Source organism: Bos indicus, chromosome 3 (genome assembly GCF_029378745.1).
Source record: "Bos indicus isolate NIAB-ARS_2022 breed Sahiwal x Tharparkar chromosome 3, NIAB-ARS_B.indTharparkar_mat_pri_1.0, whole genome shotgun sequence".
Lineage (NCBI taxonomy): Eukaryota > Metazoa > Chordata > Mammalia > Artiodactyla > Bovidae > Bos > Bos indicus.
Genome location: NC_091762.1, coordinates 48,655,544 through 48,670,621, shown reverse-complemented (window position 1 = coordinate 48,670,621; position 15,078 = coordinate 48,655,544). Strand labels below are relative to the sequence as shown.

At 41.4% G+C, this 15,078-nt stretch overlaps 1 protein-coding gene across 2 annotated transcripts; it reads left to right on the top strand.

The window, feature by feature from the left end:
• Positions 1-1,381: 1,381 nt before the first annotated feature.
• RWDD3 (RWD domain containing 3) lies at positions 1,382-13,989 on the top strand. 2 transcript variants are annotated; one of them, XM_019957017.2, is made up of 4 exons: positions 1,382-1,517; positions 10,633-11,120; positions 13,101-13,216; positions 13,315-13,989. In XM_019957017.2, exons 1-4 carry the CDS (start codon positions 1,433-1,435, stop codon positions 13,427-13,429), a joined length of 804 nt encoding a protein of 267 aa, XP_019812576.2. In that variant the 5' UTR covers positions 1,382-1,432; the 3' UTR covers positions 13,430-13,989. The 2 variants fall into 2 exon arrangements, with proteins under 2 accessions (XP_019812576.2, XP_070642160.1); XM_070786059.1 differs by having other exon boundaries at positions 1,403-1,517; positions 10,639-11,120.
• The last annotated feature ends 1,089 nt before the right edge of the window (positions 13,990-15,078 follow it).

Below are 15,078 nucleotides of genomic sequence, written 5' to 3'. Positions count from 1 at the left end.
TGATTTATCTCACAAAATGTTATTTCTGATACAAACAAAAATCGTGGGACCTCTGTGAACTAGACCAGCTACTTTTTGGGTCTGCAAAATTTTAAATTGTTACTTGACAAACAAAAGGACAAGTCAAACATGCTGAAAAAACTACCACAGGGAATCACTGTAATCTTGTTCACAAAACCAACGTTGAAACAGAACGGATTAATTCTGTTACCCTATTGGTACGTGAACATTCTTAGATTTGAGTGGAGTTCAAGGATGATCATATTTCATTATTAAGCTTCAAGAATCACATTGCTTTGTATCAATCGAAGATCACAAAATGAGTAATGTTGAAAAGCTAGCATTTGTCACATTTACATACTTGATTGTACCCTCAAAGGCCCAGGAGTTCCACTTGCCAATTTCAGCAGGGCTGTCCCCTGTGATTTTTTTGTTTGTTTGTTTGCTACTGTTTACATGCTAAGCCGTGTCTAACTCTTTTGAGACCCCATGGACTGTAGCGGCTAGGCATCCTTTGTCCATGGGATTTCCCAGGCAAGAATACCGGGGTGGGTGGCCATTTCCTTCTCCAGGGGATCTTCCCCACGCAGGGACTGAACCTGGGTCTCCTGCGTTGGCAGGTGGGTTCTTTACCACTGAGCCACCAGGGAACCCTGTGAAGCCAAACAGGAACGTTATGACACTGCTCCCAGCACCTGGGTACACAGGTCCCCCGCAAGGGTCCAGGCCACCCCAGTAACACCCTTAGATTGCCAGAGCTGGCAGGTCCAACTCTCCCCTTCTGAACCATCGTTAGGAGAAAGAGAAAGAGGAATCCGGTCTTGGTCTAGAGTCTGAGTGCCAGTTACCGCTCAGCATCTGGAGGTTGTTCCTGCCCGGGAGGTTTTTCCGGGTGTCCCAGATCGCCTTAGTCTCTAGTACCTCCATGAGGGCGGAGAATCTCCTCTGATCTGTTAACTGCAGTGTCTCTAACACCTAGTTCACTTCTGAGCCAGACAGGGGCTAACCTCTTCTGGTCACTTCCCCGCTTTTTTTCCCCCCCCTAACCTCTAAGTTCCCTTCAAGGACAAGTCTGGGAGGGAATGGCTAGTGTACAAAGCCCAGACTAAAGTTAGAGAATTTCCGGCTTTGCTAGGCGGCTTCCTTCTGTTAGAAAAGCAGCGGGTGAGCTGCACGGTGGCCTCTGGCAGACACCCTGCCTTGGACCACAGGGCCTTCACCCTCGGAGAAAAGTCCCCCAAACGGCGAGAGTCTTCACGCTGCAGTCACAGAGCCGGAGCTTGTGGGCGGGGCGTCTAGTGGCATCCAGCCCGCGGAGCGCAGCGGAGACGCGGAGCGCCCCCCGGTGGCAGCCTGGCCGCACTGTTCTGGGACGGCCGGGGCGGCAGCGGCGGCGGAAGGGGCGGTGCTGAGCGTGCGAGGCGGCGCGGCCATGGCGGAGCCGGTGCGGCAGGAGCTCTCGGCCCTGGCAGCGATTTTCTGCGGGCCTGACGAGTGGGAAGTGCTGAGTCTCTCAGGTGACTACTTCCGCGCCAGAGGGAGCCGGACTCCCCACCACCCCGGCTGGGCTCACCTCCCCGAGCCCACACTTAGGGGCCGGGGTAGTTGAGTGATGGAATGACAGGCGCCGGGACTGGGCGTGTGTGGGAGCAGGCGGGAGAGTGCGGCGACCCTTAAAACATGACTAGTGTAGGGCCCCTTCCCGCCGCTCTGCAGTCAACCGAGAACACAACGCTCAGGCTCCTGCAGCCCGTCGGCCGGTCCCTGCTTCCTGCGCCCCTTCATCCACTGGTCCGTCTCACCCACTACACTCGCGTCCTCCACTCTCCCGTTCCCACCTCCATTCGCCCCCCGCCCCATTCCTTGATTCCCCCCATTCTCCCGTCCCCCCCCCCCGCCACTCACCTACACATCCCCCTCAAACATACTCCCCCCGCCCCCGTTACACCCCCTAATTGGCCTGAACACTCCTCAACTCGCTGAGGGCTACCAGCTGCGCCCTCCTGGACAGCGTCCCCCACACTTGCCCTGAGTGTCCTGAACGTATTCTTCAGATCTCATCTTAAAAAGAGGTCTCTCCTGACACCCCTAGTTTAAAGCCAACTCCCCCATCAGGGCACCCACTGAAGTTTAAATGGGTATTTGGTTGTCTCACGTGGCAAGAAGGCAGGACCCTGTCTGTTTTGTAATCACAAAGCTGCAGGCACCTAGGTCAGTGCCAGGCACGTGGTAGGTGTTCATAGTAAATTATTGTTGAATGAATTTTTGAATTCAACCAGCGCTCACTCAGAGCTCTCTCAGTTGGATTGTTTTTCTTCAGCTTTTTCTAGTTCGCTTAAAGGTGGTTGTCAATTACAGGCTCTTGGAGCACATTAATTGTTCCGCTCACATTTGAGTCCCTGAAAACTCAAGGTTTCAAAGACCCTGTCCCCGGAGCTTACAGTTTAGAACGGTTCTTCTGGCTTTATTTTCATGATAGCGAAAACGTACTCTCTGTACCTGTCTGTAGGTTCTCTTAACTAAAAAACAAAACTTCAGGTTATGAAAAAGTGCAGTGATGCAGATGATTTTCAATTTTCTCTTAGCTTTCAAATACATTATGTAAATTTTTTGGCATGGGATTTCAATTTCTGTCATGTTACAGCTGCTATTAAAATTGTCTTTCTGACCATAAATTGATTGACCTTTAAGAAGGTAGTCTAAAATGTCTAGGTGTTGGGAGAAAGCTATCAAGGGTTAGGATCTATTCCTCGTGTCCATGTGATGTGTTATTCACCTTTGGAGGATTGCCTTCTTTTTATTTTTTTCTCTTGATCACCAGTCTGTACACGTTCATTTAGCACTGTTGTGTTCTGGGCACCGTGAACCAATTTATGTGGTGAAGCTGCTTTCTTTTCAATGCCTAGTCTGTCTTGCAGCTTTCTGAAACAACGTTTAAAATCCTTATGAGAAGATTTACTCATTTTTAGTTTTTTTTTTTTGTTGTCACCTATCTTCTGATTGGATAGAATTTGTTATTCTTTATCATCTTGTTGTCTTTACTATTCTCTTTATTGATAATTACTTCATTACTTCTACTTGAGGCAGGCTATTTGAGGATATCATTAGTTTTCTTTAATTCCTTTATTATGGCTCAATTGGGAGTATCCTGGGAAAATGAACCTGTGATTTACCATTACACCTGAAAGAGGATGGATTGATAGTGGTCTGTGTCCTCAGCACATGGTTGAGCATATGACCCTGCTGATGGTTCAGAGAAAAGCAAAAAAAGTAAGCACAGGAAGAAAGGGAGCAATTTTTTGATACAAAGAACACTGTGGACCCTTTATCTGCTGTTAAATTGAGCATGACTTCAAGCCATGCCTCCTAATTAATTTAATTCAGTGTTCTGGCATCAGTAAGTAATTGAATTATAAAAGAATTCAGTGTAACAACTTAGGACATTTTGTTGCTGAAAGGTTCATTGGAGAATAAAACAATTCAGTGGTTGAGATAGGAATGTTTGATGTTCACAACTGGGAATTAAGGGTAAGTAAGAACTTCTTTAATAGACCACAGTAAACATCCAATGGGCTGCTGGCTACCACTCTCGTGGTCACTGTCAGCTCGGATTGGAGGATATAAGCTTAACACCAGAACATTCTGAATACCATCAATTCCTTCCTGGCCTTCCCCTCAAATAAGCTTCTCTTTGTTGCTCCTGAAATCAGGTTAACATTGGTAGGATTGCCCTTCTGGTAGGAGGTAGCCCAGGAAGGCTCAGGATGCCAACCCAGGGGTCATCTATTAAGGCCATAAGAGAGAAGAGTCTGAATAGTTGCATTCTTCTGGCTGGACTAATTTGTGCTGAGAATTTCACAGGACTTACATACACTGTGGCCTCTTTGTGATGGTTGTAGTAAGTTCATTGTAAGAGGCATCAGCTGTAGCTTTCTCATGGGTGTAAATTCTGAAAGCTCTGACACCTGTCCACTAGGGCATGCCGTGGGTAGACCAGGTCAGGGGCATTCTGCTGCTCCCTGTGGAGTGCAGTCAAAGTGCCAGGTTTAGTGGGGTCGCCTGCAGTATACCTGATACTTTAAATGCATCTTATTTGATGAGAGGTATTCTGTTTTTTTGTTTCAAGATTTTTTTGTGTGTGCTTATTTTTCAAGAAGTATTTATGCATATATACATAATCTCTTGTATATCTGAGAGAACAAATGGTAGAAGAAGAATGGGCAATTTGAACAACGTTATTCAAAAGAAAGATAGGTAATCTTAAACTGTGATTAAGCAAATGAAATTGGCAAGGAATTATTCTCAGATACTGGGAAAACAGTGACAGAGAATCCTGAAAGACATTTAAAAGATGTGTCATGAAATTTAACTAAGTTAGAACACTAACATTTTTTTTCATGGTAACTAGACAAATCTAGGCTTTATTGGTGGCTCAGTTGGTAAAGAAAAAATCTGCCTGCAATGTGGGAGACCTGGGTTCGATCCCTGGGTTGAGAAGATCCCCTGGAGGAGGGCATGGCAACCTATTCCAGTATTCTTGCCTGGAGAATCCCCATGGACAGAGGAGCCTGGCAGGCTCCATGGGGTCACAAAGAGTTGGACACGATTGAGTGACTAAGCACACAGCACAGACACATCTAAAGGAGGAAACATTGTTAAAAATCTACCAGGCTTGTCATTAGTCCTGATGAGGGGTGCTGTTTATTTTACAGAGAAGATAACAGATGCTCAGGCTGATTTAGTAATCACTAGGCTAGAGTATCGGAGAAGGCAATGGCACCCCACTCCAGTACTCTTGCCTGGAAAATCCCATGGATGGAGGAACCTGGTAGGCTGTGGTCCATGAGGTCGCTAAGAGTTGGACACGACTGAGCGGCTTTCACTTTCACTTTTCACTTTGATGCATTGGAGAAGGAAATGGCAACCCACTCCAGTGTTCTTGCCTGGAGAATCCCGGGGACGGGGGACCTTGGTGGGCTGCAGTCTGGGGGTCGCACAGAGTCAGACACGACTGACGCGACTTAGCAGCAGCAGCAGCAGGCTAGAGTATACGGACTCTTGCAGTGCATCATGTTCCTTAATAGAGATGAGTTGCTGCAACAGGAAAACAGTTCTTAGAGAGCAAGGATTACAGTTGTCCAGAAAAAGAGAGCAAGACGACCACCCAGAGCAAAGAATCAGGTGTGGTCCAACTTATGTTCAGAATAGTTATGAAGGGTAATGTGTATGCCTGGCCATCTGGGTACCTGTGAAGTAGGTGAGACTGGTGATGTTATAGATCTTCATTTTCTTGATGAGGTAATCGGAGGTCACAGAGAGTATATCACCATAGTCAGTGCTCATTATACATTGAATTGTGTTTCTGGAAATCATCTTATAGATAAGCATGTTGTAAAATGGGAGGGTGGAAGACTCAATATCATATAATATGTTTGCATGGTAGCTTCAGAGTAAATTTTTGTATTCTGCTAACACTAATGTTCAGATTGCATTGGACCTTCCTGCAAAAGGAATCATTACTGTCACCCACTGACCCCTCTAAATCTGCTCAGCCCTGTTCCCTGCTGATTGTTGGTACTCTAAAACCAATTCAGCCTTGAACTCCACTTCTAAAGGAGTGATTGCCACTTCGAGCTTCTCTTATTCTTAGTTTTTTTTTTTTTTTGTAACTACCTTTTAATATATATAACAATCCAGCTGCAGCACTGGTGGATGTATACTTGTGGGGAGGCATCCGGGAGCAAGAGGGAAAAAGTCCTGTACAATGAAGTAAGAGAGGCTGTTGGGGACTTTTTGGTGGTTTTCTGAACAAAGTCTTACCCTGAGGACATGTAAATACTGCAAAAAAAAAAAAAAAAAAAGCAAGTATAGGGAAAGCCAGTTGTATGTGGTATATGAATGATTTCTTCAGTTCACTTCAGTTGCTCAGTCGTGTCCGACTCTTTGCACTGCAGCACTCCAGGCTTCCCTGTCCATCACCAACTCCTGGAGCTTGCTCAAGCTCGTGTCCTTCCCGTCGGTGATGCCATGATTCAATGATGCAGTGATTGCAATGATGCAATCATGATGCAAGGATTTCTTAATAGGCTTTAAATGAATCTTGAAGAATTCACCCTCTTAAATTTGTTTACATTTTCCACTGTCTTCTGTTATTGTACAGCATTTATTGAATTTCTGTTGTGTGTGTGTAGGGTGAATTCTTAAAAATAATAGTATGGAATTTGGGGTTTATTTCAGTTTCTCTAGTTTGAATTTCTCTTGTTTGGAGTGTAGTTAGGAGCATAATTTCTTTCATTTACTTGTAAGGAAGAATAAGGTTTGAAACCCCTATTTTGGTTATGAAATTGATACACTTATTTTAAGGCATAAAGACTTATTTAAAAAAAATCCAAACTAGGGAATAGGTATGTGAACTTTAACCAGAGGCTCTTGCTTCTTAAATCTTTTGCTAGGATCTTTAGGTGAAAATATTCTTGGAACTTATGAAAATTGTAGATTCCTAGGGCAGGCATAAGTTTTCTGTGGCATAGATGTTTATTGAGAATGATTTGTGAATTGAACTTAATAACTAGAGTGTCTTGGTGCCAGGGAAGGCCAGAGATAAGCAGTAAGATATGGAACACCATTATTTTTCTGTTAGTCACTCTGTTTCTAACCTGTTAAATAAATGTAAAGTAGATAGGAACAACCTTGTTTTCTTTTTTATGGAAAAATAACCCAAATCAGACTGACAGTATATGTGATTACATGAAAATTTCTGAGGCAAAAAGAGCCAGTTTAATTGCATGTACAAACCAGGGCAGATGAGAAAGGAAGGGTAATATACATGCTTCTAGAGTTTTAGGGAGAAAATGAGTTTTTAAAAGAATGTACAATTTTACTGCTGCATTAAATATCAGCAGTATTTGGGGTATGTTATTGGGATTTTCATTTTCTTACAGAGATAGCATCATTTTGTGTAAGTTCAGTTTGCAACTCCTGTGTGTGTGTGTGTGTGTGTGTGTGTGTGTGTGTGTGTGTGTTTGTGGAAGGAGTCACAGAGAAAACCAAGTAGGAAGTTTGTTCAGTTCAGTCGCTCAGTCGTGTCCAACTCTTTGCGACCCCATGAATTGCAGCACACCAGGCCTCCCTGTCCATCACCAACTCCCAGAGTTCACTCAGACTCACGTCCATCGAGTCAGTGATGCCATCCAGCCATCTCATCCTCTGTCGTCCCCTTCTCCTCCTGCCCCCAATCCCTCCCAGCATCAGAGTCTTGTCCAATGAGTCAACTCTTCGCATGAGGTGGCCAAAGTACTGGAGTTTCAGCTTTAGCATCATTCCTTCCAAAGAAATCCCAGGGCTGATCTCCTTCAGAATGGACTGGTTGGATCTCCTTGCAGTCCAAGGGACTCTCAAGAGTCTTCTCCAACACCACACTTCAAAAGCATCAATTCTTCGGCGCTCAGCTTTCTTCACAGTCCAACTCTCACATCCATACATGACCACAGGAAAAACCATAGCCTCGACTAGACGGACCTTTGTCGGCAAAGTAATGTTTCTGCTTTTTAATATGCTATCCAGGTTGGTCATAACTTTTCTTCCAAGGAGTAAGTGTCTTTAAATTTCTTGGCTGCAGTCACCATCTGCAGTGATTTTGGAGCCCCAAAAAATAAAGTCTGACACTATTTCCACTGTTTCCCCATCTATTTCCCATGAAGTGATGGGACCAGATGCCATGATCTTCATTTTCTGAATGTTGAGCTTTAAGCCAACTTTTTCACTCTCCTCTTTCACCTTCATCAAGAGGCTTTTGAGTTCCTCTTCACTTTCTGCCGTAAGGATGATGTCATCTGCATATCTGAGGTTATTGATATTTCTCCTGGCAATCTTGATTCCAGCTTGTGCTTCTTCCAGCCCAGCATGATGTACTCTGCATATAAGTTAAATAAGCAGGGTGACAATATACAGCCTTGACGTACTCCTTTTCCTATTTGGTACTAGTCTGTTGTTCCATATCCAGTTCTAACTGTTGCTTCCTGACCTGTATAAAGGTTTCTCAAGAGGCAGGTCAGGTGCTCTGGGATTCCCATCTCTTGAAGAATTTTCCACAGTTTATTGTGATCCACAAGTCAAAGGCTTTGGCATAGTCAATAAAGCAGAAATAGGTGTTTTTCTGGAACTCTCTTGCTTTTCCAATGATTCAGCGGATGTTGGCAATTTGATCTCTGGTTCCTCTGCCTTTTCTAAAACCAGCTTGAACATCTGGAAGTTCACGGTTCACGAATTGCTGAAGCCTGGCTTGGAGAATTTTGAGCATTACTTTACTAGCGTGTGAGATGAGTGCAATTGTGTGGTAGTTAGAGCATTCTTTGGCATTGCCTTTTGTCCTTTCCAATTCTTGATAGAATTAAAGTAGTTTTCCTTTTAAACATAACTAATAATTTCACAATTTCCAAAGCTAAAGTCAGGATTTTCTCTCATTAATTTTCTATTTGCTGACTTGTTGTTTAGTTGCTAAGTTGTGTCCAACTCTTTTGTAACCCCATGGATTGTAGCCTGTCAGGCTCCTCTGTCTATGGGATTCTTCAGGCAAGAATAATTGACATAGAGAATAGACTTATGGACATGGGGATGGGCAGGGGGCGTGGGGAGGAAGGAGAGGGTAGGATGTATGGAGAGAGTAACATGGAAACTTACGTTACCATATGTAAGATAGATAGCCAATGGGAATTCGCTGTATGTCTCAGAGAGCTCAGTCCAGGGCTCTGTAACAACCTAGAGTGGTGGGATGGGGAGGAAGGTGGGAGGGAGGTTCCAGAGGGAGGGGACATATGTATACTTAAGGCTGATGTGTGTTGATGTCTGTCAGAAATCAGCACAATTCTGTAAAGCAATTATCCTTCAATTAAAAAAGTATTTTCAATAGATGAATTTAAAAAAAAAAGAATATTTGAGTCAGTTGCCATTTACTCCTCCAAAGGATCTTCCCAACCCAGGGATCGAACCCTAGTCACTTATGTTTCCTGTGACTATTTGTTAAATGATGAATGAAGAGCTTTAAAAATTATGTCTCCCCCTTGAGAGGGAAAGTGGATCCTCTAGATGATTAGTGGAAGGTTTATTTAGTCTAGTGGTTACACGTTGTCTGTTGGTCTGTTTATAATACCCATTTTATCAAGTGAAATGTAATGATCTTACTGACATCCAGGGAGCCTACTTTAATAGTAAAATATTTTTTTTAAAAAAAGGAGAAGTAACAGGATAGAATAAAGAAAGATTTTGAGAATCCGGTGATGGATTTTTAGGGGAATGCACTAAGTTGTTTGGAAAATTTTTCTTTATGCAGTCACGTTTTTCTTATGTAATACAAATTTAAGTTATATCATTTTAATATGATCTTTATAATGGTTACTGCCTGAGTTTTGGGGTAGTGTCCTAAAACAGCAGTGCTTTGCCTCTGATACTAAAGATTCTACTAAAGAAAAACCTTGTATAACGGATGTGTTTGGTCCCGTATAAATCAATGTCTATAACCATGGCTTCTGAATACATGGAATCAGATGGCTAGAGAGCCATTTTAATGTTCTGTTCAGTTCTTTAAAATGGGGATACATTCAGGTTTCCATTGTCAAAGCTGTTGAGCAGCAATCCAGGTATGAAAATGAGAATGATCTGACTGCCTGTCTTGTGAAGGAGAATGAAACAAGGGCTGTGGAGATAGAAGTAGGGTAGACGAAGGCAAGTTAACTTCAAAGAGCCTCCTCGGCACCCAGTCTGTTCTACTCTTCTCCTCTGATCTGTGTGCTTCTGCCCCCTGCAGAATGAATCAGCCTGACGTTTTATCAACTTGTGAAAAGTGGGGTGAAGTGGTGTGGAACACATCAGAGGGGTGAAGTGGAGCAAATCTGAGAGAGAGCAGAACGTTTCATCTTGTATCCCGTGTGTACTTCCCCCTCCTCACGGAGCCAGAAAACGGCTGAACTGATGGCTGCCCCATTTTAGTTCCTCTCGCTGCCTTCGTGTTACGCTGATAATAATGCATTTGAAGTGAGAAAGAGTGGGTCCAGGCAGTTGCTGTGTATGCATAGTCGTGGTGTTCTCTGCACCCTTACAACCACCACATGGGACCCAGTGTTTGCTTCTGCTCGGACTCACTGCAACATGATTTTCATTGGATTTAATGTATAGCTTTTAAGCTAATTCCTGATTTTATAAATACACGATACTATTTCTTTGAAGGTTCGTATGAGTTTATTAGGAATTTCCAGAATTAGCAACTAAGTCTGGGTAGAAAAAAAAATCATATAAGGAGAAACCTTTCTGGTGACCTTAATAAAAAGAGGATAATAGCAATTGTAAATGCCAGTGAAATCCTGGGTGCTGGTTGACCATGATTCTGTGAATGTATGTATGTATATATATGTGTGTGTATGTGTATATATATGTGTGTGTGTGTGTGTATATATATATGTATGGCTGAAAGAAAACACCTGTAAATCATGGCTTTCTTAGTGTGATGTGTCTCTTCATAAAATAACTTAGTTTTCACCTGAAAAATAAATTGACATCTGAAACCAAAATTTTCTCTTGTTAGTGTTCCATTCAAATTGAATTAGGTACAACTAATCATTATTTTTGGATGCTTTCCAGAGACAGATGGGGCTGTGTTCAGAATTCTCACGAAAGCCGAAGGATTTACGGATACGGATATACCCTTGCAGTTGGTATTCCACTTACCGCTCAGTTACCCGTCCTGTCTACCTGGTATTGTGGTGAACTCCAAGCACTTGACCAGGGCCCAGTGTGAAATCGTGAAGGAGAAGTTACTGGAGCAAGCAGAGACCCTTTTGTTGGAACCTATGGTTCATGAGCTGGTTCTCTGGATTCAAGAAAACCTCAGGCACATCCTCAAGTGCCCAGAAGCAGGAGGTGGCAGTGAAAAGTGCTCTTCTGCAGCAAGCATGACTGTGGATGATGGGTTGTGGATGACTCTTTTGCATTTAGATCACATGAGAGCGAAGGCTAAATATGTCAAAACTGTGGAGAAGTGGGCTTCTGATTTAAGGCTGACAGGAAGACTGATGTTCATGGGTAAAATCATACTGATTTTACTGCAGGGAGACAGAAATGACATCAAGGTGCCAAAAAGTTTGATGTTGAATGTGAATTTGGCTATTTTCTGCTAAAACGTTTTATAAGAATGGGACAGATGAATCATTAAAATGTTTCTGCGTGCACTCTTACCACGTTAATAGATCTTTATTTTCTTTTTTAAAGACTGTCTATAACTTCTAATTACAACTACAGACTTGTAAAGCTTGAAGAATAAGTAGAAGATTATGTTTTAAAAATCATGCCACTTAATGAAAGTGATAGGTTATTAAAAAAGAAATCTCTATGGTACACAAATGTTTGTTTCTGGAATTAGCTTTGAGCCTAAACTTTATAAATCTGCACTAATTTTGTGCCTATTTATATTTCTTTCCTTGGTTAAGTACACAGCAATGTATGTATTTGTGGGTAAGCCTGCAAATTTTAATTTGACAGTTAAAGATACATTCTGAAGCTTGAATTTGGTATCTGTAGTACCTGGAAAGAGGAGCTGGTCCCTCTTAACCAGGATTTAATGTGAGTGGAAGTAGAGTCATTAGGGCTGTCAGGTTGTCATCGCCTCCCTAACTTTTGCTTTCCACCTGACTTGTCTCAGCAGCTGCTTTCAAAATCATCATCTTCTTCAGATTTTTCAAGTTCTCATTCAATACACTTCTAACCTGCTTTATGTGGGACCAGACAAGGAAAACTGCTTATTATATGTTAAATCTTAAAAGAGCTACAAATCACTTAATAGGTTTTATGCTTTCAAGTGGGTTGGGTCAAGAATAATTACAGTGGAATTTTTTAAAACAGGTTTATCTTTCATAACTTATTGTCTTAAAGGTTTGTAGGGTTACTACAAATTTGTAGGATTACATAGCTTTTTCATGATGAGATCTTAACACAAAACTTGATAATTGATAACATCAGTTAACCAGAGGAGTGCTAGGTTATAGTGTATAGGGACAACACATTTTCAGATTTAATACAGACTTTGGGTTGGGGTCTGACCAAGGAACCTAAGGTGATGTATAGTATATCTTGGAGAAGGAAATGGCAACCCATTCCAGTATTCTTGACTGGAGAATTCCTTGGACAGAGGATCCTGGCAGGCTACAGTCCATGGGGTTGCAAAGACTCAGACATGACTGGGCAACTATCACTCACTCACTCCTAGCATATCTATAAAGCTGGACTCTTCTGGGTAAAATACTGGCTAACTAAATGAATGCTCATAATTTCTTTACTCATATTTCCCCAAAGGGCTCAGATGTTTCTTTAAGCCAGCTCAGGCATATTAAGCTAAGTGCAGCTGTTTTGCAGATATTTTTTACTCTGATTGGATCCATCGATTAATGAATATATATTTAATCATATGGCTAGACCTGTGCTAATGCAGAGAACTTTTAAAAATAGTTCTTTCTTTTTTATTAACTTTCCCTAAAATGCCATGTAATGTAAATATCTCTGTTAAAAATTTTTAAGATTGTTTATCAGGATTGAGAATTACAGGTACATATTTATGGATTCCATCAATTTGGAAAGTTTGGTACTGTGTGTCTATTAACTTCACTCTGACCTTGAAGTAGTAAGAGTACTGTCATAATGGTAGCAGCTGGCTGTATTAAGTGCTGTTGTGCCAGGCACTCCTCTAAGTGCTTTGCACATATTAGCTCATTTAACCATCACAGCGTCCCTATAAGGTAGCTGTTAAGAGCAAGCATTTTATGGAGTAGGTTACAGAGGCACAGAGGGTTTAGGTAACTAACCCCAGAATCAGCTCTAGTAGGCTGACTAGTCTAGATTTAAGCCTGTGTAGTTGGATCAGAACCTTCTTTACTCCAGCATTCACCAGAATGTTACGCTTCCAAGTACATAAAAACACTGTAACTCTCTTACTGCTTGATTCAGAAAGCGAGTACTCTGTCAGCATGCAAACAGGCCAGCAGATTATTTCTCCTTTAAAAGTAAGACTTTGAGATTCAGAGTAAGATATATATTTAACATACTGTTTTATCATTTAGGAGTACCTGATTCTTCAGAAAACTTGCAAAGTGGATGTGGACTCAAGTGGAAAGAAATGCAAAGAGAAAATGATTAGTGTACTGTTTGAAACAAAAGTACAGACAGAACACAAAAGGTATAATTTAGTACTATTGCAGATGGAAAAGCAACTGAATCGATAATTATACTCTGACAAATTTAGGCATATTCATGAGTTTCTCTTGTATAATGCAGGTTTCTGGCATTTGAAGTCAAAGAGTATTCATCGTTGGATGAGTTACAAAAGGAATTTGAAACTACAGGACTTAAGAAGCTTTTCTCTGAATGTGTACTTAGGCTGGTAAAATGAAGTTGAGGACAGGAATCTTTTAGTGAAACTACAGTTTTTTTTTTTGTTTTTTTTTGTTTTTCTTTTTCCATTGGATTTTGAGAGTGGCTAATTGAAACTCATAAGGGAACAATTTTAGAGTTTCTCTGAAGCAGAATGACAGACACCATCATAACTTCAGGACAAAAGCCAATTCTGCTTATGGAATATTAAACAGTAAAAAATACCCATGTGTTCTAATTTTGCCAGTAGAAGCTGAGTTCAATAGATGGAATGTTATTTCAGAGATAAATATAAAAAGATGATGGTAAATGAGCCCTTGTGTTTATACAGAGGATTTGTTTGGAACTGTGCAATTTTCTGGCTAATTTTCTTGTAATTAAATGAATTTTTAAAAAGAGATTTGTTTTCATGTTTACTTTTTTCATGTTTACATTTTTAGCATTTGATAATGATTTTCCCTCATTCAGCTTATTATGTCTAATGTTTTAAGTTGAATGTTAAGAAAAATATAACACTGATTTCTTTGTGGAATTGAATAAATGGTTAGTTTAAATAAAAACCAAAGAAGTTCTATAGAACTTGATTTACAGTTGCTTTCTTTGGGGTCCCAAAATAGCATGGTGCTTACTAGTTATAGGAACGAAGAGTCAATTTAAAAGAAAATTCTTTTTTGAAAAATTTACAGTCTAGTTTTACAAGGGAAGAAATGTCTTACACAAAATGAACTTGACTTACCAGAGGGAGGAAATTATATGGAGATATTTTTAGTTTATGATGGAAAATTTGGTAAAGTCTGATAATCTCAAAATGTGTTTGATGTAAGGAGAGCAGGAATAAAATAAAAGCTTGTGTTAAAATCTGTTCCAGAAGTATAGACAGGCATTTATTTAGTTTAAGGAAGGATATTTGTGTTCATGAATCCACCTGTGCTTTGAAATAAGGGGCCAAGTGATAGAAGAAATCTCCCTCACTGTAATCTGCAGTGATGTCATGATAAATTATAACTGATGGGAGGGATAAATAAGGAGACATGGCGGCACACCCAGTAGTGCTTCCTGAGCATGCTACTCTGATTATGGCAGTCCAATCTGATTGTCTCATTTTCAGATACCCTTATAATTAAATTAGACCTACCTGTTGATCATTCTATGGGGCTGCTTTAATGAGGGGATTTTTGGTTCATTTTATCTCATTCTAGGGTGTTGGTGATGTTTTTCCTGGATAACTGGTAAATGTAGTTAGATTGTTCTGTGGGAGGTTAGTATTCTCAGAGTTCAGAAACTGCTAGGAGTCTGTTCCCACAGCTGCACTATTGGAGGGTGTTGTAGTCTATCCTAGATCTGCTTAAATGGTACTGCCTGGGCCAGAGCTAAGATTACTGACAGGTACTGTCTGTGGTCTGTTGGAGTTCACAATCACTCTACCTCTGTTTCCCCTGAAATCACTGCCAACAAATATCACAGTGCTGGGACCTGTGCTACCTTGCTTCCTATTGACCAAACTTGACAGGAATCCAGTTGTCAAAAAGGAGTCTGGGAAATGTAGTCTGAATATCCTAACCCCAGGAGAATAGAGCGGAATATAGGAGGGTGGGTGTGCCTGTGTGGAGTGAGGGGAGAGGGAGCTGAGTACCTATGGCAAGTAAGTTCCATCAGTTACTATTATTA